This window comes from Oncorhynchus nerka, linkage group LG2 (assembly GCF_034236695.1).
Source record: "Oncorhynchus nerka isolate Pitt River linkage group LG2, Oner_Uvic_2.0, whole genome shotgun sequence".
NCBI lineage: Eukaryota > Metazoa > Chordata > Actinopteri > Salmoniformes > Salmonidae > Oncorhynchus > Oncorhynchus nerka.
Window position 1 is genome coordinate 43,106,687 of NC_088397.1, and position 26,555 is coordinate 43,133,241.

The following is a 26,555-nucleotide window of genomic DNA, read 5'->3' on the forward strand; positions in this document are numbered from 1 at the left end:
TTATTTTTAATACATACAAATAAATCCAAAACCTGTTTTTGCTTTGTCATTATGGGGTATCATGTGTAGATTGATGAGGAAATAAACAATACATTTTATTTTAGAATAAGGCTGTAATGGAAGGGGTCTGAATACATTCCGAATGAACCGTATACACACTGATTCTTAAAGAATATAACTTATAACTTATGAGCCCTGATGGTAACGTTATGTTCTTGTTGATAAAACCTTCCTAAACTGTTCACTATGTTAATTCAGTGTGCCAATTGGTTGAGAGAAGTGTCAGGAGGCTGGCACTGTCAAGAGGCTGGCACTGCTGTCCTCTGTCACTCTGTAACCTCATCAGCCATCTTCCTATCGTAGGATGTATATATGTGTCTACTTCTTTGTGGTGTGTCTGTACCTGCAGATCCAGAGGGGGGTGGAGCTCCTGTCCTCTGCCACTCCGTAGCTTCAGCAGCCATATTCCTAATGTAGGGCTCGTTAACAGTCAACAAGATGTTCTCTGGCTTGATGTCCGTGTGGATGATCTTACACTTTGAGTGGAGGTAGTCCAGCCCCTGGAGAACCTATAGGAGGGTAGAGCATCAGTAAGACCACTGCTGCATAAGGAGAATTCCAGTTGGAGGATTCCAAGAATCAGGGAAACTTTTTGGATAGTGTCTGGAATTTTCAACCCTCTCCATTTTTTAAATAAAAAAATAAATAAATTACTGTTTCGACGTGAAAGTTATGTAGAATGTTTGTTTTTGCTAAAGATAATGCACCCAACCTGGAACACATCCAATGTTGTGTGAGGAATTAAGGTGTTGTTTTACCTGTCGAATGATGCTCTTGACACAGGGCAGAGGAAGGCCCTGGTAGTTAGACTTGATGATCCACTTCAGCAGGTGATGACCCAAAACCTCAAACACCATACAGACATCTGATGGGGAACTGGGTCAAGGACTCAAAAACACACACACGTCATTCACGCCTATGCATTTGGCATACACCTACCCAATATAAAAAAAATGTGAACACCTAAGGTTCTGCCAAGAACCAAGTGGGCCAACGAACCCAGAAATCATTACGACCTCTTCCAGAAGCCGGGCATGTTGGGACGGAGGAAGTCTGGACACGTTGCCCAGACACCCAGCTGTGACCAGAATGTAAGCATTGCTGGGACAGACAGACAAACTGTCACTACATCTGTGGCTCTGTGCGTGTCATCTAGCTGGAGTGTATTGTGCTGCCAACAGCTGTACAACACCGGCCAAACATCAGTGCAACATCTCTGAACCACTGATAGATAGTACCAGGACTAGGGCAATAAAGATTTTAAGGCTCATAATATTGACTATTACTAACACACTGATCTTAGGGAGTACTGAGTAGATGGAATATGCCTGTGTCCTTTGATTGTCTGTTTCAGGGTTATTATAGTAAACTACAACTGAAACTAAAAAATATCTATATTATTATGTAAACTTTCAGCAAAAAAATCAAATGGGACTTGAGCTTTTTTTCATTTTGTTCTTCTTCAAGCTTCCGTATCTGGCAGGTAAATGCTGAGAGGAGATAGTGATGTTTCAAATTGGCCTAGCTTGTGCATCATTATCACTAACGATCAACGTTGAATTGCTGTGGGAGCATCGAGCACTCTTTAAAAAGACCAGTGCAGTCACACACACACATATATACACAAAGGTACGTGGACACCAATTCAAATGAGTGGATTCGGCTATTTCAGCAGGATTCCACATATTTTTGGTCTTGTAGTATATTTCCACATTATTTATACACTGCTGCTACTCGCTGTTAATTATCTATGCATAGTCACTTTACCCATACTTGCATGTACAAATTACCTCAACTAACCTGTACCCCGGCACATTGACTCGGTACCGGTACCCCCTGTATACAGCCTTTTCCCCCTGTTTATTTAGCAAATATTTTTTATTTCTTGAACTGGTTGGTTAAAGGGCAAGTAAGTGTAAGGTCCACACCTGTTGTAATCGGCGTATGTGACAAATAACATTTGATTTGAGGTTGGAATAATACTGTCAAATTGCGAAAACTATGATAATGCCATTTTAATGTAAGAGCTGTTTGAAATACCACTTGAAATTTCAGCCTGTTTTGGTGGGATGGAATTTTGGTCTTCCATGGTGACATCACCATGTGGTAAATTAGTTAATTGACCAATAACAGAGTTCCAAACATCTCTGCCAATAACAGCACATTTTCATTGTTCCCCTTCCCACACAGATCACTTCCATACACTCAGACAAAAATTATTGCTTGAGAAAATGCACTTTGCAAGAAGCAATTGTTGTTAATTTTTGACCATTCTAATTGAAAACCACAGTAACACTTGCTATATGCATCGCGTTGCTATGCCATCAGCGTTGCGTCAATGTGACATTTGAACTGCTACAGAGCGTGTAGTTTTGACAGCAGAAGAGAGCAGAGGGGAAGGGGGTCTTTATTCTATTTTCCTCTACTGTACCATATTCATCCACTACGCACAAGTACAATAGTGTTGGTCCTGTTTTTCGTAAGTACTCATTAAAATTGTTGCTAGTGGTTGTACTAAATGATCCTCTGATTAAACAAAAGCAACGTGTGTGCATTGTAAACATAGTCAATGTAGCTAGCTAGAGTTTCTGCTAGCTAGTAGCTTCTTAAATCTTAGTAAAATAACCAGTGGTGTATAGTCGAGGCCATATGCAACCAAAAAAACTCTCATTATTTCAATTCACAAGACAGAATCAATATGCACGTCAGCCATCGACAAATGAACCACAGCGATTCTTGAGCTTGTATGCTGCCAGTGGAGGTGACGCAACGCGAGTGCAACATGGGCAGTATAGTAGCTTGCATTCATTTCAAAGGAAGCATTCCCTCGATGGCTGATAATGCAAGACACTCGATTGCCGTAGTGTAGCAGGGCAGTTAGGTACTTAATTGTTATCCACAAACAAATTGACAAAAATCGGCTTAATGTCTTTTCCACAGGTGCATGTTCATTAATTGTTAAAACCCTTTACAATGAAGATCTGTGAAGTTATTTACATTTTAACGAGTTATCTTTGAAAGACAGGTCCTGAAAAAGGGACGTTTACACACACACACGCCACCAGGGATCTCTTCACAGTCATAGTCCAGAACAGACTGAGAAACGTGCAGTACTACATAGACCCATGACTACATGCAACTCTTCCACATCAAGTAACTCAAGCGAGCAGTGAAATCAGATTTTAAAAACAGAAAAACACCTTACAGCACAACACGGACCGTGAAGAGACGCATACGCACACACATGCTGGCTGCATCTCTGCTTCATACAGCAACTGCAAGGCACAAGACTGCAAGGCGCTATAGAGTGGTGAGTACGACCCAGTACATCCATACCATGTTTACAAAGGACGTGACCAAACATTTAATTCTAACAGAAATACAACCTACAACACATAAATGGCCTCTCCCATAGGCTACTTAGAAATGTTTTCATCAAACTGGATAAAAACTAGTAAATCAAGGTCACAAAACTGAAACTAAAATTCAAATAAAATCCGAAAAACTCGTAAAAACACAAAACTATAATAACCGTGGTCTGTTTTCATACTTTGTTGAACACGCATGTGGTGTATAAAAGTTGATAAAGCACCGTTGTCATTGTGTTACTGAGGATACGACTTCCGTTCATGCCAGAGATCTTGAAGTCGTCTAGTAGCTGAACCACCTTCTCTCTGCTGGGGTCGTTCTGGTCTGTGTTCCTCACCGATCTCAGCAGCTTGATCTCATCCAGGGCCGTCTCAGTGTAGTGCTCTGCACTCTTCACCACCTTCATGGCCACAAAACGCTTCCCCCTGGAAATACAGGACAACTTATACAGTGTACCAACATTAGGAAAACCATACTAATTATCAGACCTGACAACCCTGTCCAACTTTTTAGAGTACCACACGCATGCAGCAAATTGGAGATTCACTTTGACAAACATTATGGCTCACACCTGGTTCAGTGCAGTCCTCTGAAAAGGTATTTACAAAACCTAAATAAAAGATTCATACTGATAAGTACGGAACATATATCAAAACAGGGCCAATCACGAGGGCCGGCTCAACACTAAAAGCAAAATCATTTAAACATAAAAACAAAAATGATCACGTCGACAGACCACAAACTGGCTACACAAAGCTTAAGTAGGCTACCACAAAAAGGCATCTGAACACTGTTCGCTAGAAGTCTGGTGTTTCAGCCTATGTAAAAGTGCCCATTGGATTTCTTTGCAGCGCATACATCATTTCAGAGTTTCGAATTTGATAAAATCTCAAATCTAGTGCAAAGGCTTTTTTGAAGCATTGCCTCTATTGCTAATACCGGACACTCATTCATTCAACATCGCGCAGTCGTCTAAACTCCCGACTCCATTTAATGCCAATATTGTTCATATTTATTTTGGATTATACATTTGTAACGCTTTTGTGATGTGGATCATAATTACAGTTAGTCTATCGGGTTGAGCGATCCTCGTAATGTTACGTGGAAAATACAACTAATGGGACGCAGAATTAAATGTCTCTCGCACAAATGCGACCAGTTATTTTTCGTATTTGCATGTCATTTCTTTCACTAACTTTAGAGCCCACTGAATGTCCAGCTTATGTTCGCTAATGTTAGCTTGAAACATTTAGTGTTTACCTTTCCACAACACACGGAGCCGAAAAGGGATTTGTCCATGTGTTTATGTATAGCTGACAGTCGGCAAACTCAGCATCATAACAAACAGGAGGGGCAGACACGGGGTAGCTACGTCAAATAATGATGTATTAACTCTTGACAAACTCAGTACAGCTTGAGAATCGGGATGTTAGATTTCCTCAGTGGATTTTTTATTTATTTTTTATTTAAATTGTTTAACAAATACACACATTTATACAGTGCGCCTCCAACCCGGAAGCCAGCCGCACCAAAGTGTCGGAGGAAACACTGTGTACCTGGCTACCTTGGTTAGCGCGCACTGCGCCCGGCCCGCCACAGGAGTCCATGGTGCGCGAGACAAGGATATCCCTACCGGCCAAACCCTCCCTAACCCGGGCGACGCGAGGCCAATTGTGCGTCGCCCCACGGACCTCCCGGTTGCGGCCGGCTGCGACAGAGCCTGGGCGCGAACCCAGCGTCTCAGGTGGCACAGCTAGCGCTGCGATGCAGTGCCCTAGACCACTGCGCCACCCGGGAGGCCCATTTCGGCATACTTTTTTTATTGTCTTCTGCAAAACATGTGCATGTTGGCAGGTCTGTAATATTGAGTTGCACGCCTTTTGTCGAAAGTGTTCCACAGGGATGTTGGCCCATGTTGACTCCAATGCTTCCCACAGTTGTGTCAAGTTGGCCGGTTTTCCTTTGGGTGTTGGACCATTTTTGATACACATGGGAAACTGTTGAGTGTGAAAACCCCAGCAGCTTTGCAGTTCTTGACACACTGGTGCGCATGGCACCTACTACCATACCACGTTCAAAGGCACTTTTTACATTTACATCAACAGTACCACAAAAAGGTAATTCAACCCTGCCCACCAGCCAAAATAATACAGCACAAATAAAAGGAAATCAGTCAATTGAAATGAATTCATTAGACACTAATCTATGGATTTCATATGACTGGGCATAGGCCCATCCACTGGAGAGCCAAGCAATCAGACGTTTTTACCCACAAAATGGCTTTATTACAGACAGAAATACTCCTCCGTTTCATCAGCTGTCGTGGTGGCTTGTCTCAGACGATCGCGAAGATGAAGAAGCCGGATGTGGAGGTCCTAGTCTGGAGTGGTTATCCACATGGTCTGTGGTAGAGGTCGACCGATTAATCGGAATGGCCGATTAATTAGGGCCGATTTCAAGTTTCCATAACAATCGGTAATTTTTGGACACCGATCATGGCCGTTTACATTGCACTCCACAAAGAGACTGTGTGGTAGGCTGACTACCTGTTATGCGAGTGCAGCAAGGAGCCATGGTAAGGTGCTAGCTAGCATTAAACGTGTCTTGTAAAAAACAATCAATCGTAACATAATCACTTAACTACACATGGTTGATGATATTACTAGTTTATCTAGCTTGTTTATCTAGCTTGTCCTGCGTTGCATATAATCGATGCGGTGCCTGTTAATTCATCATTGAATCATAGCCTACTTTGCCAAACGGGTGATTTAACAAGCGCATTCGTGAAAAAAACAGTCGTTGCACCAATGTGTACCTAACCATAAACATCAACGCCTTTCTTAAAATCAATAAACAAGTATATATTTTTAGACCTGCACATTTAGTTAATATTGCCTGCTAACATGAATTTCTTCTAACTAGGGAAATTGTGTCACTTCTCTTGCGTTCTGTGCAACAGAGTTAGAGTATAAGCAGCAGTTTGGGCAGCCTGGCTCGTTGCGAACTGTGAAGACTATTTCTTCCTAACAAAGACAGCCAACTTCGCCAAACGGGGGATGATTAAAAAAAGTGCATTTGCGAAAAAAGCATAATTGTTGCATGAATGTACCTAACCATAAACATCAATGCCTTTCTTAAAATCAATACATGTAAGTATATATTTTTAAACCTGCATATTTAGTTAAAAGAAATTGTTAGCAGGCAATATTAAACTACGGAAATTGTGTCACTTCTCTTGCGTTAATTGCACGCAGAGTCAGGGTATATGCAAACTAATTTGCCAGAATGTTACATAATTATGACATAACATTGAAGGTTGTGCAATGTAACAGGACTATTTAGACTTATGGATGCCATCCATTAGATAAAATACAGAACGGTTCCATATTTCACTGAAAGAATAAACGTTTTATTTTCGAAATGATAGTTTCCGGATTTGACCATATTAATGACCCAAGGCTCGTATTTCTGTGTGTTATTATGTTATAATTAAGTCTATGATTTGATATTTGATAGAGGAGCGGTGGTAGGCAGCAGCAGGCTCGTAAGCATTCATTCAAACAGCACTTTCGTGCGTTTGCCAGCAGCTCTTCGCAATGCATTGCGCTGTTTATGACTTCCAGCCTATCAACTCCCGAGATTAGGCTGGTGTAACGAATGTGAAATGGCTAGCTAGTTAGAGGGGTGCGCGCTAATAGCGTTTCAAAAGTCACTCACTCTGAGACTTGGAGTAGTTGTTCCCCTTGCTCTGCAAGGGTCGCGGCTTTTGTGGAGAGATGGGTAACAATGCTTCGAGGGTGGCTGTTGTCGATGTGTTCCTGGTTCGAGCCCAGGTAGGGGCGAGGAGAGGGACGGAAGCTATACTGTTACACTGGCAATACTGAAGTGCCTATAAGAACATCCAATAGTCAAAGGTATATGAAATACAAATGGTATAGAGAGAAATAGTCCTATAATTCCAATAATAACCTCAACCTAAAACTTCTTACCTGGGAATATTGAAGATTCATGTTAAAAAAGAACTACCAGCCTTCATATGTTCTCATGTTCTGAGCAAGAAACTTAAAAGTTAGCTTTTTTACATGGCACATATTTACTTTCTTCTCCAACACTTTGATTTTGCATTATTTAAACCAAATTGAACATGTTTCATTATATATTTGAGGCTAAATTGATTTGATTGATGTATTATATTAAGTTAAAATAAGCGTTCATTCAGTATTATTGTAATTGTCATTATTATAAATACATGTAAAAAATAATATATATATATTATATATATAATACATCAATCAAATATATATATATATATTTTTTTTTTCTTGTATAAAAAGGCAACATGGTTCTTTATCTTTTTCAAGTACATAAGCACTCATTTTCATTTAACAGGTCCATTCAGTCCATTAACTTTCGATGATGTACGATTTACCATCTTAGCCATATTGTTCACACATTAATGAAAATGTCAGGAATATGTCCCTGCTCTGGTGACAACAAATAGCTTGTTTACATGGACAGTGGGAGCTTACATCACTGGTGTCTCCTTAGCAAGTAATTCTCTGTCCACCATGGACGATTCTCATCGTTGCAGGTTGAAGCAGTGCAAAGGGGATATTCTTGGAGGTACGTTCTTTTTTCACCTGATAGAATTTCTTCCTACATTTGACCATCCTGGGACTCACTTCTGGAAAGAATCCGTTGTGTAGGATCACTCCCATCTCCTTGAAATGTTGGCCCGCGGTGCTGAAAACTCTCTCGTCCTGGTACACTATTCAGTTGAAGTCGGGAAGTTTAAAATCACTTTGGTTGTAGTCATTAAAACTAGTATTTCAACCACTCCACAAATTTCTTGTTAAACTATAGTTTTGGCAAGTCGGTTAAGGACATCTACTTTGTGCATGACACAAGTAATTTTTCCAACTATTGTTTACAGACAGATTATATCACTTATAATTCACTGTATCACAATTCCAGTGGGTCATAAGTTTACATACACTAAGTTGACTGTGCCTTTAAACAGCTTGGAAAATTCCAGAAAATAATCTCATGGCTTTAGAAGCTTCTGATTGACTCAAATGATGTCAAAAAGCCTATTGGAGGTATACCTGTGGATGTATTTCAAGGACTACCTTCAAACTCAGTGCCTCTTTGCTTGACATCATGGGAAAAATCTAAAGAAATCAGCCAAGACCTCAGAAAACAAATGGTAGACCTCCACAAGTCTGGTTCATTCTTGGGAGCAATTTCCAAACGCCTGAAGGTACCACATTCATCGGTACAAACAATAGTACGCAAGTATAAACACCATGGGACCACGCAGCCGTCATAACACTCAGGAAGGAGAAGCGTTGTGTCTCCTAGAGATAAAGGTACTTTGGTGCGAAAAGTGCAAATCAATCCCGGAACAACAGCAAGGGACCTTGTGAAGATGCTGGAGGAAACGGGTACAAAATTATCTATATCTACCGTAAAACGAGTCCCATATCGACATAACTTGAAAGGCCGCTCAGCAAGGAAGAAGCCACTGCTCCAAAACCACCATAAAAAAGCCAGACTACGGTTTGCAACTGCACATGGGGACAAATATCGTGCTTTTTGGAGAAATGTCCTCTGGTCGGATGAAAAAAAATAGAACTGTTTGGCCATAATGACCATCGTTATGTTTGGAGGAAAAAGGGGGAGGCTTGCAAGCCGAAGAACACCATCCCAACCGTGAAGCACGGGGGTGGCAGCATCATGTTGTGGGGGTGCTTTGCTGCAGGAGGGACCGGTGCATTTCACAAAATAGATGGCATCATGCGGGAGGAAAATTGTGTGGATATAGTGAAGCAACATCTCAAGACATCAGTCAGGAAGTTAAAGTTTGGTCACAAATGAGTCTTCCAAATGGACAATGACCCCAAGCATACTTCCAAAGTTATGGCAAAAGAGCTTAAGGACAACAAAGTCAAGGAATTTGAGTGGCCATCACAAAGCTCTGACCTCAATCCTATAGAAAAGTTGTGGACAGAACTGAAAAAGCGTGTGCGAGCAAGGAGGCCTATAAACCTGACTCAGCTACACCAGCTCTGTCAGGAGGAATAGGACAAAATGTACTTACTGTGGGAAGCTTGTGGAAGGCTACTCGAAACATTTGACCGAAGTTAAACAATTTTAAGGCAATGCTACCAAATACTAATTGTATGCATGTAAACTTCTGACCCACTAGGAATCTGATGAAAGAAATAAAGGCTGAAATAAATCACTCTACTATTATTCTGACATTTCACCATCTTAAAATAAAGTGGTGATCCTAAAAGACCTAAGACAGGGAATTTTTACGAGGATTAAATGTCAGGAATTGTGAAAAGCAGAGTAAATGTATTTGGCTAAAGTGTACGTAAACTTCCGACTTCAACTGTATATATACACAAAAGTATGTGGACACCCATTCAAATTACTAGATTCTGCTATTTCAGCCACACCCGTTGCTGACACGTATATAAAATCGAGCACACAGCTATGCAATCTCCATAGACAAACACTGACAGACAAACGTAGAATTGTTTGTGTGTTATTTGTTTAAGCAGACGTCTATTGTTGTGACTTAGATGAAGCTCGGATCAAAATTCATGCTCAATTAATGCAGAAATCCAGGTAATTCCAAGGTCCACTGTATGTTAGACAGATAGTATAGATACTGTACACCGTCAGTCAGCACTTACTGTATGTCCCAGGCCAGCCATACAGTGGAGAAATGTCCCCAGCCCAGCTTCCTGATCACATGGTATCTTCCATTGAACAGGTCTCCTATCTTCACATGGTGGTAACCTCCTGCAATAGTAACATATGGTAGTTGGTGTGTGTGACTGTGTATGGACGTATTTAACTTTAACCAGTCCCCACAAGAATAGTAAGCAAAAATTTCACCAACTCGGAACACTGACCTGTTCACCGGACGTGCTACATTGTCCCAGACCTGCTCTTTTCGACTCTCTCGCTTTCGCACCTGCTGTCTCTAACTGAATGATTGGCTATGAAAAGCCAACTGTCTTTTACTCCGGAGGCGCTGACCTGTTGCACCCTCTACAACCACTGTGATTATTCTTATTTGACCCTGCTGGTCACCTACAAATGTTTGAACATCTTGTCCATGTACGGTTATAATCTCCAGCTGGCACAGCCAGAAGAGGACTGGCCACCTCTCAGAGCCTGGTTCCTCTCTAGGTTTCTTCCTCAGTTCCTGCCTTTGTAGGGAGTTTTTCCTCACCACCATGCTGCTACATCTGCATTGCTTGCTGTTTGGGGTTTTAGGCTGGGTTTTTGTAAAGTAATTTGTGACATTGGCTGATGTAAAAAGGGCTTCTTAAATCAATTTGATTGATAGATTATTAGTCACCAAGGGACCAAATGCTACTTTTAGGGGGTTAAGGTTAGAATTAGATTAGGTTATGGTTCGGCTTTTGGGTTAAGGTTAGGTTAAGAGTACAGGTTAGGGAAACAATTGGATTTTGAATGGGACTGAATTGTGTTCCCCCCCCAAGCGCTGTACAAGAGTGTGTGTGTGTGTACACAGTGTATCATACCTCTACAGTAGTCGTTGGGATCCTCCTGCTCCTCGTCATCAGAGCCCAGTATCTCCTCCTCCTGGTCTGGGATAGGAGAGTCATTCTGCTTGGACGCACCTCCCCGCGGTGCAGGGTCTGGTCTGGAGAGAGAGAGAGGGTAGGGTTATTGTAAATGAGCCTTTTCCGTTAACTTGGGATTGAGGCGTATAGATGCTGGATCTACACAACCGATGTCATGGGACGTGGTTTCATCTTGACATTCTACTTTTAAGGTCGGAAAACGTGACATACTTTAATATATGTCCCTTTGGTGCTCCCTGAAGCTGGGAGGTCAGGCCTCTAAATAGTACCCCATCGACAGCTGTGATGCCTTTGTACATTCAATCAAATCGGCCTAAATGGCAATAGGCCAAAGTGATAGAGGAATCTGTGTCTGCATCCCAAATGGCACCCACATCTTTTAGCCAGGGCTCATATACAGTAACAGTCTAAAGTTTGGACACACCTACACATTCAAGGGTTTTTCTTAAATGTTTTGCTATTTTCTACATGGATTCACACATGGATTCATGAAGTAACCAAAAAAGTGATAAACAAATCAAAATATGTTATATTTGAGATTCTTCAAAGCCACCCTTTGCCTTGATGACAGCTTTGCACAATTTATTTTCTTCTTAATGGGTTTTAGCCAATCAGTTGTGTTATGACAAGGTAGGGGTGGTATACAGAGGACAGCCCTATTTGGTAAAATACCAAGTCCATATTATGGCAAGAACCGCTCAAATAAGCAAAGAGAAACAACAGTCCATCATTACTTTAAGACATGAAGGTCAGTCAATTTCAAGAACTTTGAAAGTTTCTTCAAGTGCAGTTGCAAAAACCTTTAAGTGCTATGATGAAACTGGCTCTCATGAGGACCGCCACAGGAAAGGAAGACCCAGAGTTACCTCTGCTGCAGAAGATAAGTTCATTAGTTACCAGCCTCAGAAATTGCAGCCCAAATAAATGTCTCACAGTTCAAGTAACAGACATCTCAACATCAACTGTTCAGAGACTGAGTGAATCAGGCCTTTGTGGTCGACTTGCTGCAAAGAAACCACTGCTAAAGGACACCAATAATAAGAAGAGACTTGCTTCGGCCAAGAAACACGAGCAATGGACATTAGAAAATCTGTCCTTTGGTCTGATGAGTCCAAATTTGAGATTGTTGGTTCCAGACGCTGTGTCTTTGTGAGACGCAGCGTAGATGAACGGATGATCTCCACATGTGTGGTTCCCACCATGAAGCATGGAGGTGGTGGTGTGCTAGTGCTTCGCTGGTGACACTGTCTGTAATTTATTTACAATTCAAGGCACACTTAACCAGCATGGTTACCACAGTATTCTGCAGTGACACGCCACCTATTGAGTTTGAGCTTATTGGGACTATCATTTGTTTTTCAACAGGACATTGACCCAACACACCTCCAGGCTGTGTAAGGGCTATTTGACCAGGAAGGAGAGTGCTGCATCAGATGACCTGGCCTCCACAATCACCCAACCTCAACCCAATTGAAACGGTTTGGGATGAGTTGGACCGCAGAGTAAAGGAAAAGCATCCAACAAGTGCTCAGCATATGTAGGAACTCCTTCAAGACCATTGGAAAAGCCTTCCAGGTGAATATGGTTGAGAGAATGCAAGAGTGTGCAAAGCTGTCATCAAGGCAAAGAGTCTCTAGTTTGAAGAATCTCAAATATATTTAATTGTTTAACACTTTTTTGGTTACAACACTATTACTACACTACTAGAAAATTGTAAAAAAAATAAAATAAAATAAAACATTAATGAGTAGGTGTGTCCAAACTTTTGACTGGTTTTCTATGTTTGGTGTTGTTGATGTTTGATGCTGTAAACTTGGGGAATTGCTCTCAGATGATCACGTCCTGTCATGATAACTTGGTTGGTACAGGCGAGCACTTCAGCAGTGGAGCTCAAATGATTGCTCTCGGTCTCATGGAAATAGTTGGTTTTTAGCTCTATATAGTCAACTAACTAGTTGTTTTGTCTTGTTCCTACCAAGTTAATTCATATGTTAACGACCCAAGCAAAAACAGTTGTGTGTTAGCGGTAAATTTGGGCTGCGCTCAAGAAGCGTCAACTTCAGCTGTCACTTTCACTAGCTAGCCGTACAGACAAGACCAGTTTTAATGTCACATGCACAAGTACAGTGAAATGCCTTTCTTGCAAACTCAAAACCCAACAATGAAATAATCAATAACAATATATTACAAAAAACAAAGAAGAGAGAAATAAGAATAAGGAAAATTAAATGCATAATAAAGTAAGTAAGAACAGGAACTGCGGTGGTCATAGCGGGCATTCTTGTACTTATTCATGACTTCGGCCGTAGCACGAGGGTTGTCTACGATAGCTCTGTGTGTGGGAGCCCTGCTCTTCAGTTTAGCGCCAACCTCTGTGTTAATCCAGAGCTTTTGATTGGGGAAACCGTGAACCCACACCGTGGGTACCACATCGCCAATGCATTTTCTAATGAAGCCGGTGACGGAGGTGGTTAGCTCGTCAATGTTATTGGCGGAGTCTCTAAACATATTCTAATCAGCGCTAGCAAAGCAGTCCTGTAATTTCTCAACATAGAAAATTGCAGGTACTTCCTGTTTCAAATTAGGGTAGGCATTTGACCATCAGGTATTGCATGACAGAATAATAGAATTAGCACACCAGTTGGTGTAGATGAAGAGGCAAACCCCCCCCCCTCCCTCTAATTTCCCTGACTCCATTGTACTCTCCACCCATCTAGTTGGATAGCCATGGGGGGTATCTTGTCCGAGAGCCATGTTTCTGAAAAGCAAAGAATATTGCAGTCGGTAGCAAATCCTGGATCGGAGGTCATTCATCGTATTATCAAGTGACTGTACATTAGCCAGTAGAATGGAGGGAAGAGGTGGCCAGTTTTCCCTTCGCATTAATCTCATTATCCCCATCGCTTGCCTCTGTAACGCTGGCATTTCCGCTTGGGCAGCCCAAAAATTGTCAGAATTGGTCAGCATTAGAGCCCAGGAAAGATGAAAGTAGAAATAAATTAGTCAAAGTAGAACCGGAATTGGGGTAAGTAACTGCCGATCTGATGTTCAAAAGTAACAATAACGGATATATTGTGAAAATAGAGTTAAAATAAACAAAATAGCAATGTTGGGTCAGAGCTTGCAAAACTGTGGCCATCCAGTATGGCGTCATCTTGGACTTCTAACCACTGAAATCAAGGCTAGAGTAATTCGTGTTTATCTGTTTGGCATAAATTAGGGTTTGTCATGTTTGCTATGTGCAGAAATTCATAGGCTATACATTGCCTCGTTTTCACATTATTTTACAGCTTAGCTGTGTAAGGTAGATGCCCGTGCAGTGGAGCTCATAGCCAACATGGTTCTACACCTGCATTGCTTGCTGTTTGGGGTTTTAGGCTGGGTTTCTGTACAGCACTTTGAGATATCAGCTGATGTAATAAGGGCTTTATAAATACATTTGATTTGATGAGTTGGATATTTGTTTACATAGCCAGCTAACATGTTGCTTGTTTTGTCATGTTTCGACCGATGCAATTCATGTGGAAACTGTCCCAGCTTCGTAACTAATCAGCTAACATTGGCAAACTCTAGTTCTTTTGTCAGGCAAGAAAGCAAGAATTCATTGGTGAGGGAGCGGGGTTTTGGAGTTGTTTTTAAAAGTGCTAGGAATTTATATTGTAATGGAATATCTTGTAATGGAATACAACAAAATAGGCGGGGTTGATCATCTTGAACAACCGAGGTGCTATTACAATTTTGGATGCAATGGGCACCTCTTGAAGGCAAAAAAGTGGCTTGTTTTAAATCGCATTGCCTATAGTAGGACGGAAAGACAGTGCAGACAGATTATTGTTGAGTTGGGATTGTCAGTGAAAAGGAACTTTTTCCACATTTTATAACTTTACAGCCTTACTCTAAAATTGATCAATCCATACACAATATCACAATGACAAAGCAAAAACAGGTTATCATCCATTTTGGTCAAATGTTGAAAAAAATATACAACTGAAATATCATTAACATAAGTCTTCAGACCCTTTACCCTCTACTCAGTCCTTTGTTAAAGCACTACTTTACTCAGTCCTTTGTTGAAGCACTTTACTCAGTCCTTTGTTTGGCAGCGACTAAAGCCTAGACTCTTCTTAGGTATGACGCTATAAGCTTGGCACACCTGTATTTGGGGAGATTCTCCCATTCTTCTCTGCAGATCCTCTCTAGCTCTGTCAGGTTGGATAAGGAGCAACGCTGCACAGCAGACGTGACGCTTGGCATTCAGGCCAAAGAGTTCAATCTTGCAGAGAATCTTGTTTCTCATGGTCTGAGTCCTTTAAGTGCCTTTTAGAAAACTCCAAGCGGGCTGTCATGTGCCTTTTACTAGGGAGTGGCTTCTGTCTGGCCACTCTAACATAAAGGTCTGATTGGTGGAGTGCTACAGAGATGGGAGAACCTTCCGGAAGGACAACCATCTCCACAGAAGAACTCTGGAGCTCTGTCAGAGTGACCATCGAGTTCTTGGTCACCTCCCTGACCAATGCCCTTCCCCCTTGATTGCGCAGTTTGGCTGGGCCACCAGCTCTAGGAAGAGTCTTGGTGGTTCCAAACTTATTCCATTTAAGAATGATGGAGGCCTCTGTGTTCTTGGGGACCTTCAATGCTGCAGACATTTTTTGGTACACTTCCCCAGATCTGTGCCTCGAATCCTTTCCTGGAGCTCTATGGACAATTCCTTCAAGCTCATGGCTTGGTTTTTGCTCTGATGTGGACCTTACATAGACAGCTGTGTGCTTTTCCAAATCATGTCCAAATCAATTGAATTTACCACAGGTGGACTCAAAGTTGTACAAAACATCAAGGATGATCAATGGGAACAAGATACACCTTAACTCAATTCTCATAGAACAGGGTCTGAATACTTAAAACCTGTTGAGTGTAGGGGGCAGTATTTTGATGTTTGGATGAAAAACGTACCCAAATGAAACTGCCTATTTCTCAGGCCCAGAATCTAGAATATGCATATAATTGTCAGATTAGGATAGAAAACACTAAAGTTTCTGAAACTGTCAAAATATTGTCTGAGTATAACAGAACTGATATTGCAGGCGAAAACCTGTTCCTTTGCCTGCCTTTGCTCCATTTAAAGGGATATCAACCAGATTCCGTTTCCTATGGCTTCCCCATGGTGTGAAAAGTCTTTAGACATATTTTTCAAAATAAAAGCCTGAAACTGAGAAAGAAAGATCACATCGCGTCATTGTATGGCTGGGTGCCAGCAGCGTTTTGCATGCTCAACAGTTTGGAGCAGACATTTTCTCTCTCCCTCCTATTGAAGAAGCTCCGGTTGAAATATTATCGATTATATATTGTAAAAACAACCTGAGGATTGATTATAAAAAATGTTTGACATGTTTCTACGAACTTTACGGATACTATTTGGAATTTTCGTCTGCCTGGTCGTGACCGCTCGATCCTGTGGAATTCTGAACATAACGCGTCAACCAAATGGAGGTATTTTGGATATAAAAATCATCTTTATGGAACAAAAGGAACATTTATTGTGTAACTGGGAGTCTCGTGAGTGCAAACATCCAAAGATCATCAAAGGTAAGCAATTCATTTTATTGCTTTTCTGTCTTTCGTGACCAATCTACTTGCCTGCTAGCTGTTTGTAATGTTTTGTCTACTGAGAGAGATGTCCTTGCATAAACGCTTGGTATGCTTTCGCCGAAAAGCTTTTTTGAAATCTGACTAGCCATGTGGATTAACAACAAGCTAAACTGTGTTTTGCTATATTGCACTTGTGATTTCATGAAAATTAAATATTTTTAGTAATTTAATTTGAATTTGTTGATGAAAATGATCCCACTAAAGGGATGGGTGCGTCAAGAAGTTAAGGGCTTGTAAGCAAGCATTTTGTTGGCGCATGTGACAAATAAAATGTGATTTGATTTATTTTAGTTTAAACCCATTTTCTCTGTCATTTGGGAGTATTGTGTGTAGATTGATGTGGGGAAAAATGTATTGAATCCCATTTTAGAATAAGGCTGTAACGTAACAAATGATGAAAAAGTCAATTGGTCTGAATACTTTCCGAATGCACTGTACCTAGACGTATCGAATCATCTTGGAAGGGAACGAACCCTAATGATTCCCCCACTACACGTGCAAACCTGCCCAGAAGAATATAGCATGACTCTGACCTGATTGTGCCACCAGCTGAATTTACTATATATGGTTACAAGTTCAATACGATTTGGCTTGACTGAATAGTTAAATGTGAGAAGTTCTCTGGTTAGAGTCTGTAGACTGGGCAAAAATCGTGTAGTGTACTTCCGCCTTCAGACGCATGGGACCTCAGCCCATAGAACTATAATTCATTCTATATCTAAGCCACAGCGGGTGTGCAAGTTCTCCAGTCAGCTTGAGAGGCTGATGTTCGCCATGGGGTAATCAGTGGGTGAAAACAGAGCAGCACATCCCATTTTTTTTGTGACTAAGACACTGTCTGGTGTTTTTCTGTTCAACACTGGAAGTCTACTGAGGAAAACTTAGTGAGGAAAATGAGTATTGACTTGCTCTCTCCCAATTTCCTTCTTCGAGCGCGCGCGCACACACACACACACACACACAGAGAGAGACCTCAAACCCACCTCTACCACCAACTAACCAACTCCTGTCAGCTGACTGGGATCAAATATAGCAACACTATTCTGAACCTCAGGGACAACTACAAATTCACCCGTCCTTGATAACCATCTCATAGCGTTTTGAAAAGGAGGTGAAGTGAAGATGATACAAGGAATCAAGGAAAGATTAATAGCGAAAGAGCCAAGTTCCTCATCCACGACAGCTGTAGGCTACAGGGATCCATCATCCTACACAACAAAACACACACCAGGAATAAAAACAAGCAACATTCTCACATAGTCACTGTCAATTAAAATCCACCTTACAAGGTTTGCATTTATTTAGCCACCACCTCATTTAAACCAAATGTCGCCGCAGTCACTTCCCTGTCTCACCGTCTGACATTCTCCCAACGGAGAGCTTTATATCCACGGCAAATCATTTCAAAGATGCACATCTCCTCCTACTAACGTTATAGCATTGTTGCGTTAGGCATTTTGAAAATGAAAATGTTCTGATGATGATGATCCGTTCCTTTTAGTGGTAGTTGTGTGATAACTACACAGATTTTAATTTTGTTTAAAAGAAAGAAGATTAAAAATAAAAAAATTGGTTCGGGATCGTCTCAACGTTAACGATCCCCATGTCGTTTAAAAGTTCACAACCCTAGTTGGGAGAGAGGCGTGGAGAATGAGATGGAGCGAGAGAGGGTGCCAGACAATTATGAAAGGGAAGGACGTGTAGACGATGTCACCAACATTATCCCGTCTCCATTGATGAGCAACCGTCACAGCTGCTGTTGCATTCATTCCTGACACACATGCACCACACTCAACACACTCGCGAAAACACACACGGCTCGACATTAATGTTTGTCCTCTTGTCCGAGACAAGTTTTTTTTTAATTATTTAAAAAAAAAAAATATATATATATATATATATATATATATATATATAAAATCAGACAAGAATATAGATTTAAGCTGTCTGAATGGACAAGAAATATATATATATAAAATGTATTCACAATATCAATGACTTCGATCAGAAGAGGCCAACATGAGCACAATATTAAAATCTATTTTTCGTGTACATAAATAAAAATGTCAAATTATAGGTGATATGCATATTGGCTACAGCTTCATGTCCAAACCGATGCTGACATGAGGCAGGAACCAGAAAATGTAGCCAGACTTTAACCCATTACAGTCAAAGCACTGTCAAAGCCGGGAGAGGGGTTTCTACTAAGCTATATGGAATTGTTTTAAGAAGGTCATACCAAGGATCCTTTAGCTATTTGATATGGAATTTTAAAGTCCTCTTGAAGTATCAAATACATTTTTTTAATATAAATATATATATATAATATATATCTTATTTGATGAAAATTTGTATTTGGCCTTACTGCTTTTAGCCCATACAAACACATTGAATAACAGATTCACTACATGGTACAACAGATAGTTGTCGTCCCCGTCCCCCTCAAAAAAGGAACTTTGTTCTGAAGTGTCTGTCCTATATCTGAGAGATAAGAAAGATACAGGAAACTTACCCTATATGACCAAAAGTATGTGGACACCTGCTCGTCAAACATTCCAAAATCATGGTCATTAATACGGAGTAGGTCCCCCCTTTGCTGCTATAACAGCCTCCACTCTTCTGGGAAGGCCTTCCACTAGATGTTGGAACATTGGAAGCAAGTCCCTACAGCATTCAACCACAAGAGCATTAGTGAAGTCGGGCAATGGTGTTGGGCGATTAGGCCTGGCTCGCCGTCAGCGTTTCAATGAATCTCAAAGGTGTTCGATGGGGTTGAGGTCAGGGCTCTGTGCAGGCCAGTCAAGTTCTACCACACCGATCTCAAAAAACCATTTCTGTATGGACCTCACTTTGTGCACAGGGGCATTGTCAGGGGCATTGTCATGCTGAAACAGGAAAGGGCCTTCCCCAAACAGTTGCACAAAGTTAAAAACACATGATAATCTAGAACATCATTGTATGCTTTAGCATTAAGGTTTCCCTTCACAGGAGTTAAGGGGCCTACCCCAAAACGGTAGTGGTGTAGAAAGTGTTTCCACTGCTCCAGAGATCAAGGGCGGCGAGCTTTACACCACTCCGGCCGATGCTTGTCATAGTGCATGGTGATCTTAGGCTTGTGTGGGCCGGCTTGGTCAAGGAAACCCATTTCATGAAGTTCCAGATGAACAGTTCTTGTGCTGACGTTGCGTCCAGAGGCAGTGTGAGTGTTGCAGAGGACAGATGATTTTTACGCCCTACACGCTTCAGCGGTCCCCTTTCTGCGAGCTCTTCTGTATGGCCATTCTACTGCCAATGTTTCCTATGGAGATTGCATGGCGGTGTGTTCGACTTTATACAACGGTCAGCAACGGTGTTGTTGAAATAGCCAAATCCACTAATTTGAAGGGTTGTCCACACACACAAAAGTATTTAACCCCTTATTTGTGTCACTAAACAGTCTCCATATATACTTCCTAGAGCAAAACAACAGACATAAATGTGTTAGTGAGAATCGCTTTTCCATAGAGGGGTCAAAAATGTTTGTAGGGCAAATCATTTGGACGCTAGACGATTTTGGTCTTATGGTCTGACAAACACGGCTCTAACTCCTTACCTTTCGCCACAGATGCGGAAGTGTAATATTTTTATGGGGATTGCTTTATTATGCCAATTCTATTCATTTGTCTTTATAAAAGTACTTGGTTGTATGCAAAGAAGCTAATAGGCAGAGGGTAGCCTACATTTTCTCAGATTTTCTATAGTAAAAAAAATAGTAATGCATTATATTTTGTAAAGTGGTTCCTTGCGTCATACAATGGTGTAAAATGGTGTTAGACCATTTTAGATTTCTTTGACGAGTAAATAAAATCTGTCCTACCTGTCCAAAGGACATGTGGCTAAAAAAGTTAATGTCACGCCCTGACACACACGCAAACACACACTTCCTTTCTCTATTAACCCTCTTCTCCTTCGGTCACTACTTCGCTAATCTAACCCTAATCTGACCAGGGTCAAACATCAGAAAAGACTCACAGACCTCCCTGACCACTGTTGAATTCTCAGTTAGGCTATAGCACCAGACAGACAGGCAGAAAGACCAGTGTTTTCGGTCAGCCTTCTCCCTAAAATCACAAGTGTCTTTTCTGCTTCCTCAATCCTCAAGACCACTGCAGAGGACAAAGTCCAGCTGTTACAGCTCTCTCTCACACACACACACACACACACACACACACACACACACACACACACACGCAGGCGCACATATCAGGGGTACTTCAAGGACATGCAAGTGCAGAGCTCCTGACACACATACGCACCTCCTCTCCCCCTGCTCTTACCTGCAGGATGCTCGGATGCCCATGGAGGGAGGTGTAGAGAGGATGGGTGCAGGCAGGACCGGAGATCCTCACTCCATACACCACAATACGACAGGATGAGGAGATGAGTGAAGAGGGGATGGGATCAGCGTGGAGATGAACAGAGTCCAGAAAACAGAGGGGAAAAGTAAAAAGCGAGGAAGAGAGCGGGAGAGGAAGAGAGCAGTGCAGAGAAGGAGAGGAGGATAAGAATGAAGAGGAGAAATCTGTGAGCCCCAGTCTCGCTGCAGGCTCAGGCAAAGGAGCTAGACACTGCTGTTACTGCCCCTCTCCCCCGCTCATTCCCTCTCGCCCTCTCGCTGACCGAGAACTCTCCTTGGTTGTCGTCAGCGCCTGGCCCAACCTCCTCCCCTCTCTGCTCAGCTATGATTGGCTGACTCAGCCCAGCACTGCATTGCAGGTGATGAATGCTTACACCTCCTCCACCTCAGACCAAAACAACCTCCCCCTCTCATTTAGTCTTTCTTCTCGTTCTCTCCCGATGCTTCCTTCTCTCATTATCATTACAACGTACCACAATCTGCATCTGTACCATCTCTCACCCTATTCACTCTCTTTGTGTTCACTACTGTTAGCAATGCTGCACAGCGTGGTCGTCTGTCTCTGTGTCCATGTGCCTGTGCATCTCCCTCTCTTTATGTAAAGTGGCAGTGAGTTTATTCATAAATTACTCAGCCCATTAATCTACATTACCGTGTTCCTCTCAATGTTTCCCCACTTATTACTGTTACTATGGAGCCAGGGGTACATCTGCACAGACTGAACACTGTCCTGTCACCTCAAAACATGTACAGCATAGTCTCCAAGAATCTAGGCTAAACAAAGATGATATTTGACCGTAATACATTTGCTTTTATTTTACTCAGATGGCTGTTAGCAATGACTTGAGCAACAGACAGAGTAATGTAAATCCATATTCAACTGGCCACGGTCTTTACACCCCAGAGTATTTTTTAAGTATTGTGGTGGCAGCATAATGTTATGTGTACGCCTGTCACCGGAAGGGACTGGGGAGTTTGTCACGCCGTAGTCTTTGGAAAAGCTAACCCTGGGATTCAGCGGAACAATAACACAAATTAGTAATGCCAAAGACACATCAGAATGACTGTCCAAGAGGTGTTGTGTTCCTGAATGGTCCAGTCTCAGTACTAACTTAAATCTGCTTGAAAATCAGACACGGTTTGAATACTGCTGTCCATCCATGATTCCCAACCAAATCTACTGAGCTTGAGCAATTTTTCTAAAAACAAGGGATATGTTGCCCTAAGAGTTGTGCAAGGTTGGTAGAATCTTAAAATTATTCACAGCTGTAATGGCTGTCCTTTAGAGAAATTTAAATAGGCGAGGCCTATGTGTTGCAGTATGCCTTTGTAGAATAACCCAAAACATATCCTTGCCTATCTAGGCCTTTTTTAATATGTTTCATGGAAATATTTTCATGAATATTTCCCTATGCAATATTTTCACCAATATTTCTTTGTGTAATGCATCTTTTACAAATGTTTATGCACGGTTTATCAAACGTTGGTGCTTGCCTTTACTGCAGATTTTTACTAATCAAATCTACAAATAAAATTGATCAAATGTAATACGCTTTTTTTTGTAAGAGAAATGAAATACAAAATATATCCTTTTTATATTTTTACGAATATTTATTTGTGGGCGGTCTAATTATTTTATTATGAAAAGGCTGGAAATGGTATATAATCTCCCCTCAGAGTCAAATCAGACACAGTTTACAATGTGTGTAGTTCGCAATGGAAAGCCGAACCAAACTAATGGAAGGACTGACAGCATTGCAAATGCTGTAGAGTTTAGATGAGCTGGAATCTGATTGCATTTTTAGCTTGATATCGACGTTGCTGATGAAGGGTCTTCATGTGATTGACATTAACTTAGTCTTCAAGCCCAACACTCAATACCTTTCCATATGTGGTAAAAGAATAAACCAGGCCAGCGGATGAGTGACTCGGACTGGTTTTGAGACTCGTGGAGTTTTACATGGCCAAAGGCAGTAATGTGACCATGGACAACTTCTTCACATAAATGTCACTGTTCCCTGCTCTGGAACGGTGAACAAACAGAGATGGTAGCTGCAGCATTCTGCACAAAAGATACAAGTGGAGCTACACTCCACATTAGTGATGGAGAGCGCTAAAGCAACACTCATGGTGGACAGATGTCAAATAAGTGTTTGCATCCTCAGCACCTCATGCATCCCACTGTTGCCATCGGCTGTGACCAAAAAAAGAAACCGGAGACGGTGACAGACCACAATCGCACAAAGGTATGAAGCTGTGTGCGGACTGTGGACCCAAAGCATAAAGAATCGATTGATTCATGCGTAAAGGAATGGCTATAAGGGCACAACACACTGTCAAATACAATCAACAAATTACTCTTTTCATATATTGTCATGGATATAAAGTGCCTTCCGAAAGCATTCACACCCTTTAACTTTTTCCACATTTGGAAACATTCCAGAATTTTACACCTTTTTCTCCCCAATTTCATGGTATCTAATTGTTTTAGTAGCTACTATCTTGTCTCATCGCTACAACTCCCGTACGGGCTCGGGATAGACGAAGGTTGAATGTTATGCATCCTCCGATACACAACCCAACCGGCCAAGCCCTCACTAACCCGGGCGACGCTAGGCCAATTGTGCTTCGCCTCCCGGTCGCGGAGAGAGCCTGGGCGCAAACCCAGAGTCTCTGATGGCAGAGCTGGCGCTGCAGTACAGTGCCCTTAACCACTGCGCCACCCGGGAGGCCCCCCCTTTCCACATTTGAATTTAAAATGGATTAAATTGAGATTGTGTCACTGACCTACACACATTACCCCTTAAGGTCAAAGTGGAATTGTTTTTAGAAATGTATACAAATTAATAAAAAATGCAAAAATAAGTCAACCTTTTTCTTATGGCAAGCCTAAATAAGTTCTGAAGTTAATAAAGTCTGCTTAACATTCATAATAAATTGCATGGACTCACTGTATGCAAGTGTTTAGCACCATTTTTGAATAACTACCCCATCTCTGTACCCCACACATACAATGATCTGTAAGGTCCCTCAGTCGACCAGTGAATTTCAAGCAGAGAGTTCTTCCAATGGTTTGCAAAGAAGGGCACCTATTGGTAAATTATTTTTTTAAATTCTTAAGTAACCGTTGACTGTCCCTTTGAGCATGGTGCAGTTATTAATTAACCTTTGGATGGTGTATCACAAAGCCCAGTCACTACAAAGATACAGGCGCCCTTCCTAACTCAGTTGCCGGAGAGGAAGGAAACCGCGCAGGGATTTAAAACAGTTAAGGAGTTTAATGGCTGTGATAGGAGATGACTGATGATGGATCAACATTGTATTTACTCCACAATACTAACATAAATGAAAGAAAGCCTGTACAGAATAAACATATTCCAAAACGTGCATCCTGTTTGCAACAAGGCACTTAAGTATACTGCAAACTTTTGTCATGAATACAAAGTGTTATGTTTGGAGCAAATCCAACACATCACAGAGTACCACTCTTCATATTTTGAAGCATGGTGGTGGCTGCATCATGTTATGGGTATTCTTGTCATCGGCAAGGACTAGGTTTTTTATATATTTTTTAAATAATTTTTAAATAAACAGAACAGAGCTAAGCACAGGCAAAATCCTAGAGCAAAACTTGGTTCAGTCTGCTTTCCAACAGATACTGGGTGGATGTGTTAGCTTAGCTACCCGACTGCCATTCCAAGTTAAACCACCAGAAATATGCTAACATTCCACCAACCTTGCACACAATGCAACAATTTGTCAAGTCAACAAACGTGACATCTAGATCTCCCTGTGCGGTGTACACTGCGTAAAATGGCCTGTTTTTGTGTGTCTACATGTAAGTCAGAATGTCTTTAGTCTTTAATGATCAGTAAAAACTCTGTATTGAGAAGTCATGATAAAAACCACACATACACACACTGCCCCTGGAAGCAATGTCACCACAATAGCTGTTCATCGGGAGCTTCATGAAATGGGTTTACATGGCTGAGTAGCTGCACACAAGCCTAAGATCACCATGGGCAATGCCAAGTGTCAGCTGGAGTGGTGTGAATCACACTTCACCATCTGGCAGTACAACGGACAAATCTTGGTTTGTTGGATGCTAGGAGAACGCTACCTGCCCCAATTCAGTGCCAACTGTAAAGTTTGGTGGAGGAGGAATAATGGTCCTGGCCTGTTTTTCATGCTCCCTTAGTTCCACTGAAGGGAAATCTTAATGTTACAGCATACACTGATATTCTAGATGATTCTGTGCTTCCACCTTTGTGGCAACAGTTTGTGGAAGGCCCTTTCCTGTTTCAGCATGACAATGCCCCCATGCACAAACCAAGGTCCATATAGAAATGGTTTGTCGAGATTGGTGTGGAAGAACTTGACTGGCCTGCACAGAGCCCTGACCTCAACCCACCGAACACCTTTGGGATGAACTGGAACGCCGACTGCGGGCCAGGCCTAATCGCCCAACATCAGTGCCCGACCTCACAAACGCTCAAGGCTGAATGGAAGCAAGTCCCCGCAGCAATGTTACAATATCTAGTGGAAAGCCTTCACAGAAGAGTGGAGGCTGTTATAGCAGCAAAGGGGGGACCAACTACATATTAATGCCCATGATTTTGGAATGAGATGTTCGACGAGCAGGTGTCCACATACACTACATGACAAAAAATAGCTCTAGTGGTATGCCTTTTTTACATTGAAGAACCACTAAAATAGATATTTAGGCAGCAGCTCTAGATGAGAGGATGGACATGGAATGAAATGATAGTAAATCAAACTAAATGTAATATGCACAACTGAAATATTTTACTTAAGTTAAGTAATGTGAATAAATTGTGATAAGTGATAAGCAGTAATGGGCAGTCACTACCATCATGGGACTTGTATTAATTGTTGTTTCCCATCCCCACTCAGACAACTCCCACAGTCCCAGCAAACTTCTTGCTTGAGAAATGACTTTATGCTAAGAAGCCATGTGTTTCTTTTCGACAACTTAAACTTCAGGCAGGAAAAACATCAGAACGTGACTTGCCAGCTAGACTAAGAGGTGACCTTTTCTTTATTTCCTACGTCTGACTAGTCCACTCACAATCAGTCAGCCAGGGAGAGTGTCAATCAGTGAGGCAGTCGGTACAAAACAGTTAGGGTACAGAACTACTGTTGTAAATTATCTGCACACACACACATACAGTCTGCAGTGCTCCTTCCCCACCCCCTACCGCCCCTTCTCCTCATGTCCTAACTAACTCAGTCTCACTGCTGGGGGGCTCTCTGCAGTCCAACACACACATACTCACTGCAGGAAGAAATGGGTTACATAAAGAGCAGGAGCAACGGCTATGCAGGCAGAGCGAGATCGAGGATGAAAATGTAGCAGAGAATTATTGTGCCTTAGAAAAAAACACTACAGTAACATACAGTCCATTGCCCTGGATAATACAACTGGAAGTGACTGG

At 41.7% G+C, this 26,555-nt stretch overlaps 1 protein-coding gene across 2 annotated transcripts in view; it reads right to left on the reverse strand.

Moving 5' to 3' along the window:
• The window catches only part of LOC115135535 (SRSF protein kinase 1-like), a 56,942-nt gene that overhangs the window by 19,721 nt on the left and 10,666 nt on the right, over positions 1 to 26,555 (reverse strand). The window contains exons 1-6 of one of the 2 annotated variants that reach the window (XM_029670328.2): positions 21,020 to 21,124; positions 10,995 to 11,116; positions 10,134 to 10,242; positions 3,679 to 3,854; positions 819 to 925; positions 404 to 569 (exon numbers count right to left, since the gene is read on the reverse strand). In XM_029670328.2, coding sequence (XP_029526188.2) covers positions 404 to 569; positions 819 to 925; positions 3,679 to 3,854; positions 10,134 to 10,242; positions 10,995 to 11,116; positions 21,020 to 21,042 — 703 coding nt within the window. In that variant the 5' untranslated portion in view covers positions 21,043 to 21,124. Of the gene's footprint in view, positions 1 to 403; positions 570 to 818; positions 926 to 3,678; positions 3,855 to 10,133; positions 10,243 to 10,994; positions 11,117 to 21,019; positions 21,125 to 26,555 lie in introns of those variants that run through there. The other variant, XM_029670319.2, reaches the window with a different exon arrangement.